General features: G+C 41.6%; 1 protein-coding gene across 2 annotated transcripts in view; it reads right to left on the reverse strand.

Moving 5' to 3' along the window:
• The window catches only part of polg (polymerase (DNA directed), gamma), a 65,908-nt gene that overhangs the window by 5,037 nt on the left and 42,342 nt on the right, over positions 1–18,529 (reverse strand). For both annotated transcript variants that reach the window (XM_073033242.1, XM_073033241.1), the window contains 6 exons: positions 15,061–15,196; positions 12,976–13,222; positions 12,035–12,157; positions 8,137–8,305; positions 5,228–5,436; positions 4,185–4,345 (listed from right to left, as the gene is read on the reverse strand). In XM_073033242.1, the coding sequence (XP_072889343.1) occupies positions 4,185–4,345; positions 5,228–5,436; positions 8,137–8,305; positions 12,035–12,157; positions 12,976–13,222; positions 15,061–15,196 (1,045 nt within the window). The remainder of the gene's footprint in view (positions 1–4,184; positions 4,346–5,227; positions 5,437–8,136; positions 8,306–12,034; positions 12,158–12,975; positions 13,223–15,060; positions 15,197–18,529) is intronic.

Here is an 18,529-nt window from a genome sequence, read left to right on the forward strand (position 1 = left end):
TGTGACTTCTTCCATGGTAACATGTTCCACATCACAATTAACTACTGGCTCAAAACAGCCTTTTCTCGTCTTCGTAGAGCCAGTTTCTAAATTTGTACAATGTCTTCGCTCTAATCCTGTCCTGCAGCATGATTTGAATGTTACTCTGAAATGAAAATTTTGCTGATTGTATTTTTGTTAAATGCTTTTACATCCCAGCATAAATTCATTTTCTCAAAAAAAGCTTTCTTGATCAACATAAATAGAAGTAGAATGTAGGGATTCAGGCCCTGGTGCCTACTCTGTCATTCGATACACCGATGGCCGATCTTTTACCTCGCTTTTCTATACTACCCCCATATTCCTTGATTCTGATTCGAGCAATCTGATTCTTCTAAATAATCATTTGTTGCCCTCTTTGATAAGATAATTATAATGATTCACTATCCTGAGCGAACAAATTTCTTGTTTCAGTCCTGAATAATAAGAAGCAAGAACAGAATTAGGCTATTCGGCCCATTGAGTCCGCTCCGCCATTCCATCATGGCTGATTTATTATTCCATTCAAACCCATTCTCCTGCCTTTTCCCCCATAAACTTGATGCCCTTGCTGATCAACAACCTCCGCTTTAAATATACCCATAATTGGGCCTTTGCAGCCATCCAAAGCAACAAATTCCACTGATCCACCACCCTCTAAAGGATATTCCGAGGCTGTGCCCTGTGGTCCCAGGCTCTGCCACTATAGGTAACATTCCACATCTGATCGATCTAGGTCCTATAGTATTAGATAGGTTTCAATGAGATCCCCTCTCATTCTTCTAAATTCCAGTGAATGAGGGCCCAAAGCCCCCATACACGAACCCTTTTGTTCCCAGGATCATTCTCGTGAATCTATTGCTTATTTTGAGACAGTAATCCTTGATTCTCGATACCCCAGCCAACTGGACATAAGTAATTCAGAAGCAAAAATTGTGTCTACTATTTTCCACATTATCTCCCCCGAGCTGTAGGAATGGTTACATTTTCAGGTATATCCATTTAAACAAGAATTAATGACAATTCCACGCACAATTCCAATAACCACTGTTACATGTAAGTGCCAGAAAATAGTTTTCCCACATGACCAGAGATTTTTTCCCCGTCTGCTCAGAATTAGGTCATGAAATTTGTTGTTTTATGGCAGCAGTGCATTGCAATACATAAAAACTAAGTTACAATAAGTATATATTTTTAAAATTAAGTAAGTAGTGCAAAGAGAGAGGGAAAATAATATACTAAGGTAGTGTCTATGGGTTCATTGACCATACAGAAATCTGATGGCAGAGAGGAAGAAACTGTTCCTGAAACATTGATTGTATCTCTTCAAGCTCCTGTATCTCTTCCTTGATGGTAGCAATAACAGGACACGTCCTGGGTGATGGGGGTCTTTAATGATGGATGCCGCATTCTTGAGGTATTGCTTTTTCAGGGTGTCCTGGATGCTGGGGAGGCTAGTGCCCATGATAGAGCTGGCTGAGTTTACAACTTACTGCAGCTTTTTCAGATCATGTGCAGTGGCCCCTCTATTCCAGTTGGTGATGAAACCAGCTAGAATACTCTCCACAGTACTTCAGTAGAAATTTACTATGTCACTTTAAGAATTATAAGAACAAATAAGTAGAGCAAGAAAAAAAAAGAACAAAAAAGTAAGGTAGTATTATTCGTGGGTTCTTGGACTCTTCAGAAATCTGATGACGGAGGGGAAGAAACTCCCCTGCTAGACTCTACATGGTGTCCAAAAGCATTTGCTGGGACATCAGCCTATGGAACCTGCAACCAGCTTAGATCTGTGACAGGATCTGCAATCCTGTTGACTGGAATAGAGAACTTCATGGCACTACCAAGTTGCATGTTTAAACCCTTACATACAGTTTGGGTCAAATTTGACCTGTTTTGACATTTGTCTGCAGTAAAAACACCCTAAATGCCATTTTTTTTTTAACCGAAATTCGATGACTTTTCCTAAAGTGATCCAAATTGCGCAAAAATGAAAATATTTAAAAATGTTATACTATTGTACAGGTGCTACAGATTTTTGTACATTGAGGCTGTTCCGGGTCAAATTTGACCCGTATCTATTAAAATGGATTTTCGTTCTCTGAAACATTAATTAAGGATTTATCACCCATTTATTAATGCCGATAGGCTATTATACATTCTAAATAGATCTGTGGTTCAAAATTTGGTATAGACACTTGTTATGAGGGGATTCTTAGGCCGGGTCAAAATTGACCTAGACCATACTGTGAAGGTACAAAATATGAACAGTATATAAGGGTTTTAAATAATTACAGCAAACACGTCAACTTAAATGTTTAGAATTAAATTACTTAAAAATTGTACTTTGGATTGTCAGATCACAGTTTGTTCTGGTCGATGTGACTAGGGCCTTTCTGAATGGGTTCTGGGTGCTTTTGTTCTGCTTTCAGGATACGAGTCAGGTTTAGGTGTAAATTTGGGTATACACGCCTTAATATACCCTCATTGGGTATATTTAAACCAGAGTTGAATAGGTTCTTGATTAGTACAGGGATGGTAGGTGTATGGAGGGCTGTGATCCCAGTGCAGATCAATGGGAGTAGGCAGCTTAAATGGCTTAGCACAGACCAAATGGGCTGAAGGGCCTGATTCTGTGCTGTGCTTTTCCATGGTTCTAGTAAGTGGTTCCTAAGGTTGTCATAGCCAGGGTGGTAGTGGGAATAAGCTCCCACTACCTATAAAGTGCTCCAAATGGCGTGCGACTCTAACAGCCTCTGACAACCAAGTCCAAATCTTGGCCTCCACATGTGGCTTAGCTACCAGGGCCGGCGGAACTGTCTCTAAAGGGGAAAAGGCGCCTCCAAACCAGGTGCTTTGGGCAGGTGGGGTCCATCAGCCTCGGATGGCAGTCCACCTAGGAGGAGGAAAACTGATTTCAAACCCGGGCAACAGCCAGTTCTTCAACTCTTCCCGCCCAGGCTTGCGCCCTGGAGAGGACGCGGTCCACCAGAGGCACAAACCCATGATCCCCTGGGATTGACAACTGCCTACTACAACTAGTAAGTTCATCGAGGCTTACGGGAAGAAGGTAGGAGAATGAGGTTGAGAAGGATATTCAATGAGCCATGATGGAATGGCGGAACAGACTTGACGGGCCAAATTGCCTAATGCTTCTCCTATGTCCTATGGTCTTATATCGAAGGTTTTTGCCTCATACACTTCTGCTTTGTTGAAGAATAACAGTCATTAACAAAGGTACACTGATCTAAAAGTTTTAAAAATGAGTCCAATGGAGATGATATCGGTGACATGAAACAAACATGATATTAAACCCAACTTTGCTTCACTGCACATCCGCGAATCCGGAAATGGCTACACTATCGGCATTATTTGGGTGTCCACTGCTGTTAAAATGGAAATTTTCAGAGTCATATTTTATATGCACTTAGGAATATAAATACTCCCTCTCAGGTTAAAGTTGGAAAGTTTATTTCTCAAGCCTAGCAGCAACAACAAACCTCACTAAATTTAACTGGTTGCAAACCGACTGGCATGAAATGGCCAATGCAGAAGAATGGAAAAGCTGCAGAGAGCTGTAAACTCGGCCAGCTTCATCATGAGCACTAGCCTCCCCACCACTGAGGATACTTAGAGAGGCAATGCCTCAAGTAGCATCCCTCATGAAGAACCCTCACCATCCAGGACATGCCCTTTTCTCATTACTACCATCAGGGAGGAGATACAGGAGTCTGAAGACTCACACAATGTTTTAGGAACAGCTTCTTCCCCTGTGCCATCAGATTTTTGAACGGTCCATGAACCCATAAATAAATACTATCTTACTATTTTGCCCTCTTTATTTACACTATTTTTTCTTACATTTCTTAATTTAGTTAGTAATTTTTTTATGTATTGCACCATACTGCTGCTGCAAAACAAATTTCATGACATATCAATGATAATATTACTGATTCTAAATGTAACCAAAAACTCCCAAGATCCAATTAAAATCTTATATTAGACAATTACCTGGATTTTGACCCCAGCATTTTTTTCTGCCTTTCCTATCCATTTATGTTTCAAGGCATCTGATCACTCTCACTTCAAACTCTTTATTCTATTTTGGACATAAAAACAATTTATGTTTTGTCACACAATACAATCCATACAGCTGTCAACCGTACCTGGTGGGATCCCATATCGTCTCTGCAGCCCAGCAGTGTTGGATGGTGTCTGGCAGTCCATCGTCACTTCCTTCCTCAGACAGTGATCGATATCCACTGTGCTAAAGAAAGCCACGGACTGTGGCAGGTCCGGCATCCCAAGTTTGTAGGCAAACATGCAACTGGAAACGAGAGAATTGTGATTCAGTGTTAGTACAGGTCACTTCATAATATTCCATTAACTGCATATCTGGTCAAAGATTAAAATTTTCTCTTTCTAAACCTCCCACATTTGTTTTCCTGGCTTGAAGATGCTAATTCTTAAAGAGCTGTGACATGGGTGCAAATGATCCTCTGACTATTTTTCATATTTACTATAAAAAAGTAACAACATTCAGGTAAATCCCAATAACACTTAAGTCTGGTGATAGCACATGCACTTTTAGGTACTAAACAGGTCATCAGTCAAAGTAAAACTTATTATCAAAGTGCATATGTTACCATACATTTTCTTTCAGGCATTTAAAGGTAAATCAATAAAATTGATTTGGGGCTTTAGGGTTCTCACATTTTTCCTGTCATTAATTCTTTAGGGTAAGAATTTCAGGTGGTAATCTTCTATACATTCTCTGATATTAAATGGAACCACTGAATCAACGAAAGACTGGCACATAACCAACGTACAAAAGATGACAAATCATGTAATAAAAAAAAATTCTGAGATCATGAGTCATAAAGAGTCCTAGAGTCTGTGGGTTGTAGAATCCACACCAATTCCAGAACCTGATTGTTGGAGAGTAATAACTCTTCCTGAACCTGGTGTTGAGGGACCTAAGGCTTCTGGATCTCCTGCCCAATGGTGATAGCATATAGAGCAAGGCCTGGATGCTGGAGATCACGATGGTGGACGCTGCCATCTTGAAGCAGTGCTCCATGTATATACCTAGTGGCCAAGGGATTGTGATCAGAGGCATCTCCCACTCAAAACAAGAATAAAACTACCCAGCTCAACAGGAATCCTGTTTTGCATACTGACCCAAAATCAAAGAAAAAAAGTCCCTTACCGTGTCAGAAGGTTAGTAATCTGCAATGCCAATGCAGCTCGATATCTGTCTTCACTGTTCACTAAGTAACGGACCTCATCGTGAATGCTGATACAGAATCTACCATCAATACGGAATTCTTCAAACAGCCACTTCATGGACACCAACATCAGATGTAGGTAATCCACGGCTGAACTCTGTACCACCCAGTTCACTCGGCTAGTCATGAACTGTGGAGGGGAAGGAGTATTAGAATGTTAAAGTGGCTCGACTTCGTCCCAAATGCCTTGAAAAGGTATTCAGCCCCCACAATTATTTTCACATATTACTGTCTTATTTTCCAAATTTAAAATATATTGAAGTAGGGTTTTTGAGCTAATTTACAAAACATTGTGCATCATGTCAAAACAAAAGAAAAATTCCAAAAAGTCAACACTTTACTAAAAATTAAAAACAAAAATTTTGAGACTGAAAAAGTAATCATCCCCTCTGTAATTACTAATCCAACTTTTCTCAGGTGTAATACTGTAGATTACCTTACCAACTCACCCAATTTGTTGATGTAGAAAATTGGACAATCACCTTTTTTTCCCCCAATGAATTCATCAGAATAAACACCTCCCCCCACCCCCCCACCCCTGTAAGGTCCCACAGTATGGTAGATTTTCAACAGACCAAACAAAAATGAAGACAAAAGAGCATTCATGACATGTCAGGGAAATGATAAATAATAGAGAAGCTCAAATCTGAGGAAGGGTACAAAACCATCTCAAAAGGCATGGAACATACTCAGTGCCATCAGCTGTATAAAAGTGGAAAAGATATGAAACCACAGCCACACTGCCTAGGTCAGGCCACCCCTCTAGACTTAGTCACTGGAGAAGAACGTCAGATGAAGCTACTCTGAGCTACAGAAGTCAGTGGCTGCAACTTGAGATGAAGTTCATAACTCCATAATCTCTGGCCTTGTACAAAAATGGATATTTATGGAAGAATGGCAAGGAAGAAGCCCTAGCTTTAAAAAAAAAAAGCATATCCTTTCTTGTAAAGACTTTGCAAAGCATTCACTTAGAAGACATCATAAAGATGTGGGAAGTCTTGTGGTCGGATGGGACTAAAGCAGAACTTTTTGGCCTTAACACTAACGTGTGGCGTAACTCTAACACTGCACATCAGCCAGGTAACAACATCCCTACTGTAAAACGTGGCGGAGGTAGCATCATGCTATGAGTAGGGCTGATGGCACTGCTGCTAAATACAGAGAGGTCCTGCATTAAAACTGCTAGCCTCTGCCAGAAAGCTTAAGCTGGGGAAGAAGTTTGTCTTTCAGCAGAACAATGACCCAAAACACACTGCCAGAGCAACCATGGAGTGGCTTCAAATGAAGAAAATTGATGTCCCTAGGTGGCCCAGAGTCCTGACCTTAACCTGACTGAACGTCTCTGGCAAGACCTCAAGATTGCTGTCCACCACCACTCCCAACTAGCTTGGCATAACTTTTGCAAGGGGGAAATGGGCAAACCTTGCTCCATCATGTTGTGCAAAGCTAATTGAGACTTATCCAAAAAGACTACAGGCTATAAGAGCTGTGAGAGGTGGTTCATCTAAGTACTGAGCAAAGGGGGATGAATACTTTTGAACAGCTGACATTTCAGTTTTTTTTATTTTTAGTTTTTCATGCTTATACAATTTTCCCTGTTTTGCAGCTCTATTATGGGGAAATAAAGGAGCATGTGATTCAAAAATAAAAATTCTCAGTTAAATTGATCAAAATACCTGGTTGTCATACTTATATGATCAAAGGGTTGGGGTTGAATACTTTCTGAAGACACTACCGGTATATTTTTTTTTCTGTTTTGGTTTCATCTAGTCAGCCAGAATAGAAATGATTGGTTACTGCTATGAGACTGGTTTCATTCACAATTTATATGCAACTATCTCCCATTTATTGCAATTTCTGGGTGTATAACCTTTTATGAGTAGACACTGCTCTGGTTTATTTCTACACTAACTAAATAAAGTGTAACTATTTGCTTAGGGTAATGTGCTCTTTACTACCTCAATCATTGGCTGAAAGTATTGATATATAAAAAATCCCCTTTGCTGTTAATTCCTCCAGTATCACAACCAGAAAATACTTCACTCCTTATTCTCTTTTGTGAGCCTGGGTTTGAATTAGATTTTAATAACTCTCACAATGAAATATGTTTGCTGACTCTCAGCCCAGCAGGTATAGTTGGAAAGTGAGAGCAAGTGTCTACATTTTTAATTGACATAAAGGTTAGCAATGTAAACACTCAAAAAAGTCACACTCTCCCCTGAATAAGACAAAGATTTTTTTTTAGAGAAATGTACTGTTATATTTTTCTCAGATTCTTAAAGAAATTTACAAAGCTGGTCAATCAGCTTGGGGAGGATTATAAAATTAGAAAGGGCTTTATTTCCCTATAAAAAAAGTCATCAAAAATTAGTGGGAGGAGGGTATTAAGTTTAATTTAATTGGTAGAAGTATTAGAGGAGAGATTTTGCATTTAAAATAATTTAAAGAGTTGTGACCTGCAGATTATGGACCCAACCCAGGAAATTGGGATTGGGTTGTGTATTTGATTGAGACAACCTGTGGTCTCACATCTACCTTTCTATGATTCCTGCATGCTTTACAAACTTGCACTTCCAATTTTGTGCACATTGTACTACGAAAACACCTGGAAGGAGACAAGTCTACAATGGACAACACCCTCACGAATGCAATCAGCAGGAGCCAAATCAGTTCAGGGTAGTATATTTTGGTGGTTCTTAGATTGGGCTTTAATGTCTGGAGAATGGGAGAAGTTAAATGTAGGAATCCCATTTCTGCTTTATCTCATTATTTAGACGTTGCTATATCAAACCTTTAAGAGAGTAAGTGGCACTAAAAAGGTAGCCAATACCTCATGTCCTACTGCACTTGGTTCGAGAGCTCTGCTGATACAGCAGTCTAACGCTGGAGTGCGGGGGCGAGGTGACGTGGCGATGTATTCCAGTTTGTTGAACATCTCAGACTCTGTGCCTCCACTCCAGACTCGCCGTTTCACAACATTCCACTTAGCGCCATTTGATCTATACAGTTTAATATTAAAAGTACTTTTATAGTCGTTCAAAAATGTTAATGATCTACCATGATATAGACACTGCTGGTATTGCCCATAAGACTATATGATATAGGAACAGAATTAGGCCATTTGGCCCATTGAGTCTGCACCGCCATTCCATCATGAATGATTTATTACCCTCTCAACCACATTCTCCTAACTTCTGCCCCGTAACCTTGGACACATTTACTAATCAAGAACTTAGCAACCTCTGGTTTAAATATACCCAACGACTTGGCCTCCACAGCCGTCGGTGGCAATGAATTCCAGAGACTCACCACCCTCTGGCTAAAGAAATTCCTCCTCATCTCTGTTCAAAGGGACGTCCTTGTATTCTGAGGCTGTGGCCTCTGATCCTGGGCTCCACCACTATGGGAAACATTCTCTCCACATCCACTCTGTCTAGGCATTTCAATATTCAGTAGGTTACGATGAGATCCTCCCTTAGTCTTTGAAACTCCAGAAAATACAGGCCCAGAGCCATCAAATGTTCCTCAAATACTAACCCTTTCACTCCCAGGATCATTATCTTGAACCTCTTCTGGTCCCTCTCCAATACTGGCAGATCCTTTCTTAGATAGGGATTCACCCTGCTGACGACACTCCCAAGTGCCCACATATATAGAGAGGTGAGTTGTGGTCTGGAATCTCATTTATACCTGACCAACAATGCATGGCTGATTTCTTTCCATGAAGGACATTAATGAATCAGATGGACCTCTACAACAATCCCCATTAATGTTACAGAGACTAGCCTTACATTAAGTTTCAGATTTCCATTTTGTTGCTTCTCCAGCTACTTTGGAGGGACTTGAATTTGTGTCTTTCAATCAACAGCTCAGGACTCTGGCTGCAAGTACAGGAACTCAACCACTACGTTGCCTTTCCTTTGTTAGTCCAGTGCAGTTTTTAGCCGATCCTGCTTCCCAACCCCTGCCACTGGATGTATATAACGGGATTTAATTTCAATTCCTCACCAAATGTTTCATGAATCCAGTCAGGAACTGCAGAAGTATTATAGCTGAATCTAAGAGCTTTTTCTTGTTTGCCTCAGCCAAAGGTCATATCCAAGATCAGCAGTTTTATTACTGAAGAGTAACTATCACATGGTGCAGTAAGTTCACAGCATTTATATTATACCCTTAAAATCAAATTTGACTTTGAGCTTTGCATTTCTTTTCACTATTGGAAAGAATCTTCTAGGATCAATTCTCACAGCTTTTAATCCCCTCTTTCCCTGCACCATCAAGTCAAGTCAACTTTTATTGTCATTTTGACCATAACTGCTGGTACAGTACATAGTAAAAATGAGACAATGTTTTTCAGGACCATGAGGTTACATGACACAGTACAAAAAACTAGACTGAACTACGTAATAAAAAAAACTAATAAAAAGAAAATAAAAAGAAAGCTACACTAGACTACAGACCTACACTGGACTGCATAAAATGCACAAAAACAGTACCGGCATTACAATAAATAATAAACAGGACAGTAGGGCAAGGTGTCAGTCCATGCTTCGGGTATTGAGGAGTCTGATAGCTTGGGGGAAGAAACTGTTATATAGTCTGGTCGTAAGAGCCCAAATGCTTCGGAGCCTTTTCCCAGATGGCAGGAGGGAGAAGAGATTGTATGAGGGGTGCATGGGGTCCTTCATAATGCTGTTTCCTTTGCAGATGCAGCGTGTGGTGTGAATGTCCGTGATGGCGGGAAGAGAGACCCCGATGATCTTCTCAGCTGACCTCACTATCCGCTGCAGGGTCTTGCGATCCGAGATGGTACAATTTCCGAACCAGGCAGTGATACAGTTGCTCAGGATGCTCTCAATACAACCCCTGTAAATGTGATGAGGATGGGGGGTGGGAGATGGACTTTCTTCAGCCTTCGCAAAAAGTAGAGACACAGCTGGGCTTTCTTTGCTATGGAGCTGGTGTTGAGGGACCGGGTAAGATTCTCTGTCAGGTGAACACCAAGAAATCTGGTGCTCTTTACGATCTCTACCGAGGAGCCGTCAATGTTCAGCGGGGAGTGGTTGCTCCGTGCCCTCCTGAAGTCAACAACCATCTCTTTTGTTTTGTTCACATTAAGAGACAGGTTGTTGGCTCTGCACCAGTCCGTTAGCTGCTGCACCTCTTCTCTGTAAGCTGACTCATCGTTCTTGCTGATGAGACCCACCACGGTGGTATCATCGGCGAACTTGATGATATGGTTCGAGCTGTGTGTTGCAGCACAGTCGTGGGTCAGCAGAGTGAACAGAAGTATGTGCCAGAAAGAGGCCAGCAATATCATGAAGGATCTCTCACACTCTGCTCAGACTGTCTCATTCCCATCAGGAAAGACACTATGTAGCATCACACCAGGACCACCAGACTCAAACACAGTTACTTTCCGCAGGGCTGGGGAAAGTAATGGGATGATCAACACTTCTACCTAGTATCCGACCCCACAACCACTACCGCCACTTGTATTAGCCATTTCTTCCCCGGGAGAAAGGTACTGAGTGTCCAGTTTATCCATGTCTCTTATCATCTTATACACTTTTATCATCACCTTTCATCCTCCTTCAATCCAAAGAAAGAAGTCCTAAGTCCAGTGGGCATGCCTCTCATCTGAAGACTTGAACTCCAATCCAGCCATCATCCTGGTAACTCCAGGCACTGTTTCTAAAGCTTTCACATCCTTCCTATAATGAGGCAACAACTTTGTCCACAAAACAGCTAACATTTCCAAGTGTTAGAGGTGGCATTATTTGGTCAACATGTTAAGGTAAGGCACAAAAGGTGATGGAGGAACTCAGCAGGCCAGGCAGCATCAAGGTTTCATGTGGAGACCCTTCAACAGGACGGAGCTTACAGCATCTTCAGAAATAGGCATCCGTTAGTCTCATGAGACCACAGATTTGCACCTTAGATGGTTTCCAGGGCGCAGGCCTGGGCAGGGTTGTATGGGAGACCAGCTGTTGCCCAAGCTGCAAGCCTTCCCCTCTCCACGCCACTGATGTTGTCCAAGGGAAGGGCACTAGGAGCTTGGCACAGGCTCGAACCAGTGACCTTCAGATCACTAGCCCGATGCCTTATCCACTAGGCCACGCGCCAACACTGCATCTTCAGAATCTCGTGTATTATGGTAAGTTTGGTGTTCTATTTTTGTTCTGGATTGTGTCATCTCCCAATCCTTGCTGAGCTACAGTCATTCAGACAAGTGAAGAAGATTCCATCACACTCTCCTGACGTGTGCCTTGCAGATGGAAAAGCTTTAAGCATCATATGGAAAGCCACGCATTGCAGGACCCTCAGCTTCTAACTGCTCTTCGCAGCAGGTGAGTTATTGATTTCAGTCACTGCAGGGACTAACTCACTGGTTCAATGTTTGTATTTTAATTGGAATTTCAATTCCTGCAGCAAAGCTGGGATAATCCTATCTCACAGCTTCATCCTCACTGTCTTCTGCTAGAGAGCAACTAAAAGGTGAAGATGAAACCCAGAAGCATCAGTGCCATGCTGTTGGTCAATACACTACTGTCAATCAGGCTCTCGTAGCTCATGTGCAAATCTACTGGGAATCATCAGGGAAAGAAAGGTTCAAATGGCATCCACTGAGTCTATATGAAATGATGCAGACAGCTCATAAGATACATTCTGTATCTGATTATTTTTATCTTGTTATATGGGTTAGGAATTTCATAAAGCATACTGACCTTTTTGCAGCCTCCCTTTGGATTTTCTTTGCATCTGCACTCGAGACTGTCCCGTTTTCTGCCCTCTCCACAGAGATGCCCAATTCTTTCACCAGCCACTCGCCATCTTCTGAAAGCACACACCTGGTTTAAATCAAAACAGTGGATGTAAAACAAGTTTAATCAGTCAAGTTGAGACTTTTTAAATAATACTCAGTTGTAATGAGATTGTGGGAACTCCTTGACCACTGACTCCTCATTTTTAGCTGAATCTTGGATTCATCAATGGCTTATTATGCCAGAGAAAATTACAAATATACTTTATGTATACTTTACTTTATTAAATATATATTATCATCAGTCCTGGTCTTGGCCCGAAACATCGACTGTTTATTCATTTCTGTATATGCTGCCTGACTGCTGAGTTCCTCCAGCATCCTGTGTGTGTTGCTTTGGACTTCCAGCATCTGCAGACTTTCTTGAGCATATTCTTAAATTGCAGTTTGAGGATTCAGATTCAGATCAATTTATTTATCACGTGCATTGAAACATACTGTGAAACACTTTGTTCACGTTACCAACCAACGTAACCTAAGGATTTGCTGGGGACAACCCGCAAGAGTTACCACATAATCCAGTGCCAAGGCTTAGGGCCTAGGTTAGTACGTTTCCCTCAACTAACATCAGAACTATTTGGGTGAGCTTGCTATGGACAATTCTTTGCAAGAGAAATTAGTAAAACAAAAAAATCACATTCAAAATTATCAACAATGCATTGGTTTAAGGAAAGAGAAAAAAAACATCAAGTGACATAATGACAACCACCCAAGAAATGCTTAGTGCTGTCACTGGAAATCACTGCTTTATGCATTGTCAAAGCACTAACACGTGTCACTTCAACTGGCTATTTTCTCCTTATATGATTAAGTAGCTTGAGAGAAAATGGAACACAAAGAGCTAACCTTCGTATGCCCTTGGTAGCTGCATACATCTGCCGTGCTTTCTTTGCTGTTTCCTGAGGTGTCAGTCGGTGGTTGAACTGCAAGAGGAGCCGTTCTGCAAATGGCTGCCCGGCCCCATAAATACGTCCATAATTGAAAACCTTGGCGTGCTCTCTGCTGATGCCCACCATCGCAGCTGTCTTGCTGTGCAGGTCTGTACCACTGCTCTTTTTCCCCTGAAGCGTCATCCAGCCAAATGCGGTGCAGCCTAGAGGGAGAGGCATGGAGTCACAGCAGAGAAATGTGCCCCTTGGCTATTCCAGTTTATGCCAGCCTGGTCTTCTCATAGTCCATCTACCCACGGGCAGCCCTCCATTCCATAAACCTATCCAAACTTCTCTTAAACTGAAGTTGCATCTATAACATCTGTTGGCAGCTCGTTCCACACTCCCACAACCTTCACCTGAAGAAATTCCTTTAAATATTTCATCTTTCACCCTAAACCTTTGATTCCTAGCTCTAGTCTCACCCAATTGAGGAAAGAATAACTGCAAGCATTCATCTTACCTGTACCCTTCATAATTTTGTATACCTAAGATCTCCGCTCATTCTGCTGCACGCCAGTAAATACAGTCATATCCCATTCAATTTCTTATAACCTAATAAAAGCTTATCTGTTCTTATTCATTCATAAAATGTGGGTGTCATTAATAAGACCAACATTTATTGCCCATTCAAATTGCTGCATAGAAGGTGGGGATGAACTCCTTGAACAGCGGCATGGTAGTGTAGTGGTTAGCGCAATGCTTTACAGTTTAGGCAACCTGGGTTCAATTCCCGCCATTGCCTGTGAGGAGTTTATAGGTTTTCCCCGTGACCACACGGGTTTCCTCCGGGTGCTGTGGTTTCCTCCCACAGTCCAAAGATGTACTAGTTTGTAGGTTAATTGATTATCGTAAATTGCCCCGTGATTTGGGTAGGAATAAATCGTGAGGTTGCTGGGCAGCGTGGCTCAAAGGGCTGATTCTGCACTGTATCTCAATAAATAAACTGGAATGCTTGTGAATTTGTCCCATGCCGCTCGTTTGTACTGTATTTGCACTTTACTGCTGCCAAAAAAAACACCACAAATTTCATGACATGTGGGTTACTGTTATGGACCGAGAGCGGAGAGGGGAATCATGGTTGGGAAAAGGAGAAGGGAGAGGGGAGTATCGTAGTGACGTCCTGTAATGGTCAACAAACCAATTGTTCGGAAATCAAACGTCCTTGCTGGGTGTATCGGTACCCAAGCCGCCCCCCCCCCCCCACCCTGGTACTCTTCTCTACCACCTGTCCCACACCCCTCCTGTGGCATTCCACCCTCACCATTCCCAACATCTTTTGCTCCCACCAGATTTACACATTTGCTCTCTGTTCCACATCGACGCATACAGTACTGTGTAAAAGTCTTACGCATCCTGGCAATATATGTGCCAAAGACCTTTGTACAGTACTGCATTTCCAAGAAAAGATTATTTTAGAGATAAATTGGAGGCAGTGCTGTAAATACCTACTGACTGGACCAGCCCTTCTTTATGAATTCTCTTCATAAATTATGAATTATGCACAGTTTTTTTTAAATCAGTCTAGACGAGAACATATAAAGCAGATCACTTTTGAAAAAAAAAGACTTCAAAAATTTATATTTATGTAGCATCATCAACACAGACATACCAAAGCACTACAAAACAAGATCAATGGAAAATGAAAGCTGGGCCAATATCTTGAGTGAATTAAAGTTTTGTCATAAAGATAGACTTAAGTAGAAGAGACTGGAGGGAGCGAAGAAATAACTTATTCTAAACAAAAGAATGAAAGCACATGTACTCATAATGGAGCAAGAAGACAAAGTCATCTCAAATTACAGTAAATATTACAATATGATGGGAGGTAAGATAGAAAGATGGAGAAAGCTGATTGTGGGAGAGTTTAAACCGAACAAAAATAACATCCAGGCATGAAACAGATCTTCTGACAGTGCTTCCTTGGTCAGAAAGTTATGTGAATGAAATCGAAACCTGAAGTTTGATCTGTGTAACCCAAATTTGGGCCCAAGTTCCTCACCGTGTATTTTAGCAAAATGGGCTTCCCCAAGAATGGCAGCAATCCACAGCTCTTGTGAGTCGACATCTGCCCCGACCAGGTGGTATCCGGGTGGTACCTGAACCATGGCTTTCATTTCACTTCCTACTCGATCACGCTGCAGGAAGGGAGGGAAAGAAATCCATTTACACTCCACATAGAACTAACAGTGAAATGTCTGCTCCCATGATGACATCAGTGATCGAGTCCCTTCACTGGTTTGACCAGGACACCTTCATTCCAAATATTTATCAACTTAATTATCTGAGCTGGTTAGGGTCAATTTAGAATCAGAATCAGGTTTGTTATCACTGAAATACATCGCAGAATTTCTTATTCTACAGCAATATAGTGCAGTACTTAAAAAGTACAATAAATTAAATCATCAGCATCATCACACGTGTTGTATGATGTGGGTGATCATGGTGACCATGACTATTCTTCGCAAATTTTTCTACTGAAGTGGTTTGCCATTGCCTTCTACTGGGCAGTATCTTTCCAAGACAGGTGACCCCAGCCATTACCAATACTCTACAGAGTATTGGTATGTGACATCAATGCTCGCATAACCAGGAATTGTGATATGCACTGGCTGCTCATACGACCATCCACCACCATGGCTTCACGTGATCCTGATCAGGGGCTAAGCAGGTGCTACACCTTTCCCAAAGGTGACCTGCAGGCTAGCAGAGGGAAGGAGCACTTTACACCTCCTTGGGTAGAGACGTATCTGTACCTGCCACCCAGATTATACATTACAATAAAAATAAACATTTCATACAATAGTGTAAATTGAATATATATATTAACTGACAGTGCAGAAAGACTTGCTGTCTCTTTGCACTATCAAGAGACAGTTGAGTGTTCGTCTTCAGGCTCCTGTACCTCCTTACTGATGGTAGTAATGTGAAGAGACCAGGTCGTGGATGATGAGAGTCTTTAATGATGGATGCCACACTGAGCTAGGGACAGAGAATAACCAGGCAGCAATCTCAGCGTGACTACTTAGTTACTCTCCTAGACTTGCGTGAATGTCAACTCATTGGGTTTAGCTGTTTTGCCTCTTCCACCTTCCTCCAATTCCAGTGCAATTTAGGCCAGACTTCCACTTTGCACCCTCTGTGAAGATACCAACTCTGTTACCTGGATACTAACTCGCGTCAGCTCCTGCAGTCACCAACCTACACACGCTCCAAGATCAGCAACAGCTCAATATTAAAATTTACATGGCAACTTCCAAATCCTTCCATGATCTCACCCCATCTTTCCCAGTAATCTCATACAAACCCTCAAAGATCTTTTACTCCAACAATTCAAGCCTCTTGTACATTTCTTATTTTAATTGCTTCAACATTTGCAGACAGTCTTGTAGCTATTCAGCCCCTAAATATTTTATATCTGTCCTGCCTCTCTTTCCTCTAGTAATTTGCCTCTGCGAACTACCTCTTTGATCAAGCTGCCCTAATATATCCTGACGAAGGGTCTCGGCCCGAAACGTCGACAGCGCTTCTCCCTATAGATGCTGCCTGGCCTGCTGTGTTCCACCAGCATTTTGTGTATGTTGTTGTTTGAATTTCTAGCATCTGCAGATTTCCTTGTGTTTGCTAATATATCCTTACTGTGTCTTTGTTTCAAACTTAACCACGAAGCACACTGACAGGACCATGTTAAAGATCCCGTACAGATGTACCCAGTTATTTCATACAATAGTGTAAAATGGACAACTGTGAGCCAGTAACCTATTTTTCATCAATGAAAATGGAGAGTGAGAAAGACAAAGAGAAGTCTACTCATCTGTATTACCTTCCAGCAGGAAGACAAAATGCCCTGAACCTCTATAACCACCCTTTATTGTTGGCATGCCATGTTGGTGCCGGAATACGTGGCAACACTTGCAGATCCACATTGCATTGGTTAATGCAAACAACGCATTTCAACGCATGTTTCGATGTACATGTGATTAAATAAATCTGAATGCTATAGAGTGGCATGTGTGGCAAGGACTGGGCGAGCACTGGATTCAAATGGGTTAATGTCCTGGAGAAGTCATCAGGCCCAAAAATATTTTATGGAATAGATTGATGGGGAGGGCTAGTGCACAGGATTGAAATATGCTGCAGAGAGTTGTAAGCTTAGCTCCATCATGGGCACTAGCCTCCATTGCATCCAGGAGCAATGCTTCAAAAAGGTGGTGTCCATCATTATATTATGGACCCCCATCATCCAGGTCATTGCTACTATCAGGAAGGAGGTACAGAAGCCTGAAGGGCACACACTCAGCGATTCAGGATCAGCTTCTTCCCTTCTGCCATCCAATTTCTGAATGGCAATTGAACCCATGAACACTACCTCACTACTTATTGTTTCTATTTTTTGCACTACTTCTCTAATTTAACTGTTTATATATATGTGTGTGTATATATATATACTGTAACTCACAGTTGTTTTCTATTATTATATAAGCATATATAACAATTACAGCACGGAAACAGGCCATCTCGGCCCTTCTAGTCCGTGCCGAACGCCTACTCTCACCTAGTCCCACCGACCTGCACTCACCCCAAAACCCTCCATTCCTTTCCTGTCCATATACCTATCCAACTTTACCTTAAATGACAATATCGAACCTGCCTCTACCACTTCTACTGGAAGCTTATTCCACGCAGCTACCACTCTCTGAGTAAAGAAATTCCCCCTCGTGTCACCCCTAAACTTTTGCCCCCTAACTCTCAACTCATGTCCTCAATACATTATTATGTATTGCTAGTACTGCTGCCGCAAAGACATAAAATTTTATGACATAGGCATGTGATATTAAACCCGATTCCGATTCTGCTAGTAAACTAAATCGCAGGCTGTGATACATTTGAGAGAAAATAGCAATATCCAACTCTACAACCACAAGAGGGCCCCACAGTAGTGTAGCAGTTAGCACAATGCTATCACAGTTCAGGGTGTCGGAGTTCAACTCCAGTTTGTACGTTCTTCCCGTGACCGTGTAGATTTTCTCCGGTGCTCTAGCTTCCTCCAGAGTCCAAAGATGATTGTGTTAGTACAAACCCCATTTCCAGAAAAGTTCCAGAAAACCCATTTCCAACTACAATTAAGTTGGTCAGTAAAACTACTGAAAATCTTTTCTTTGTACTTTTGTCAGTTAAATAAAGGTTCACGTGAATTAACATATCACAGATTTTTGTTTTTACTGCATTTTGGAAAATATCCCAACTTTTCTGGAAATGGGGTTTGTAGGTTAATTGGTCATTGAAAAGAGTCCTGATATTAGGCTAGGGTTAAATAGGTGGGTTGCTGGGCCATGTGGCTTGTTGGTCTGGAAGAGCCTGTTCTGCAGAGTATCTCGAAATAAATAAAATATTTTTAAAAATACAGAGCTTGGGCTGGCCAGGAGCAATAAGAAAAAGCTGAAACACAAAATACTGGAGGAATTCAGCAG

This window comes from Hemitrygon akajei, chromosome 30 (genome assembly GCF_048418815.1).
Source record: "Hemitrygon akajei chromosome 30, sHemAka1.3, whole genome shotgun sequence".
NCBI classification, from domain to species: Eukaryota; Metazoa; Chordata; class Chondrichthyes; order Myliobatiformes; family Dasyatidae; genus Hemitrygon; species Hemitrygon akajei.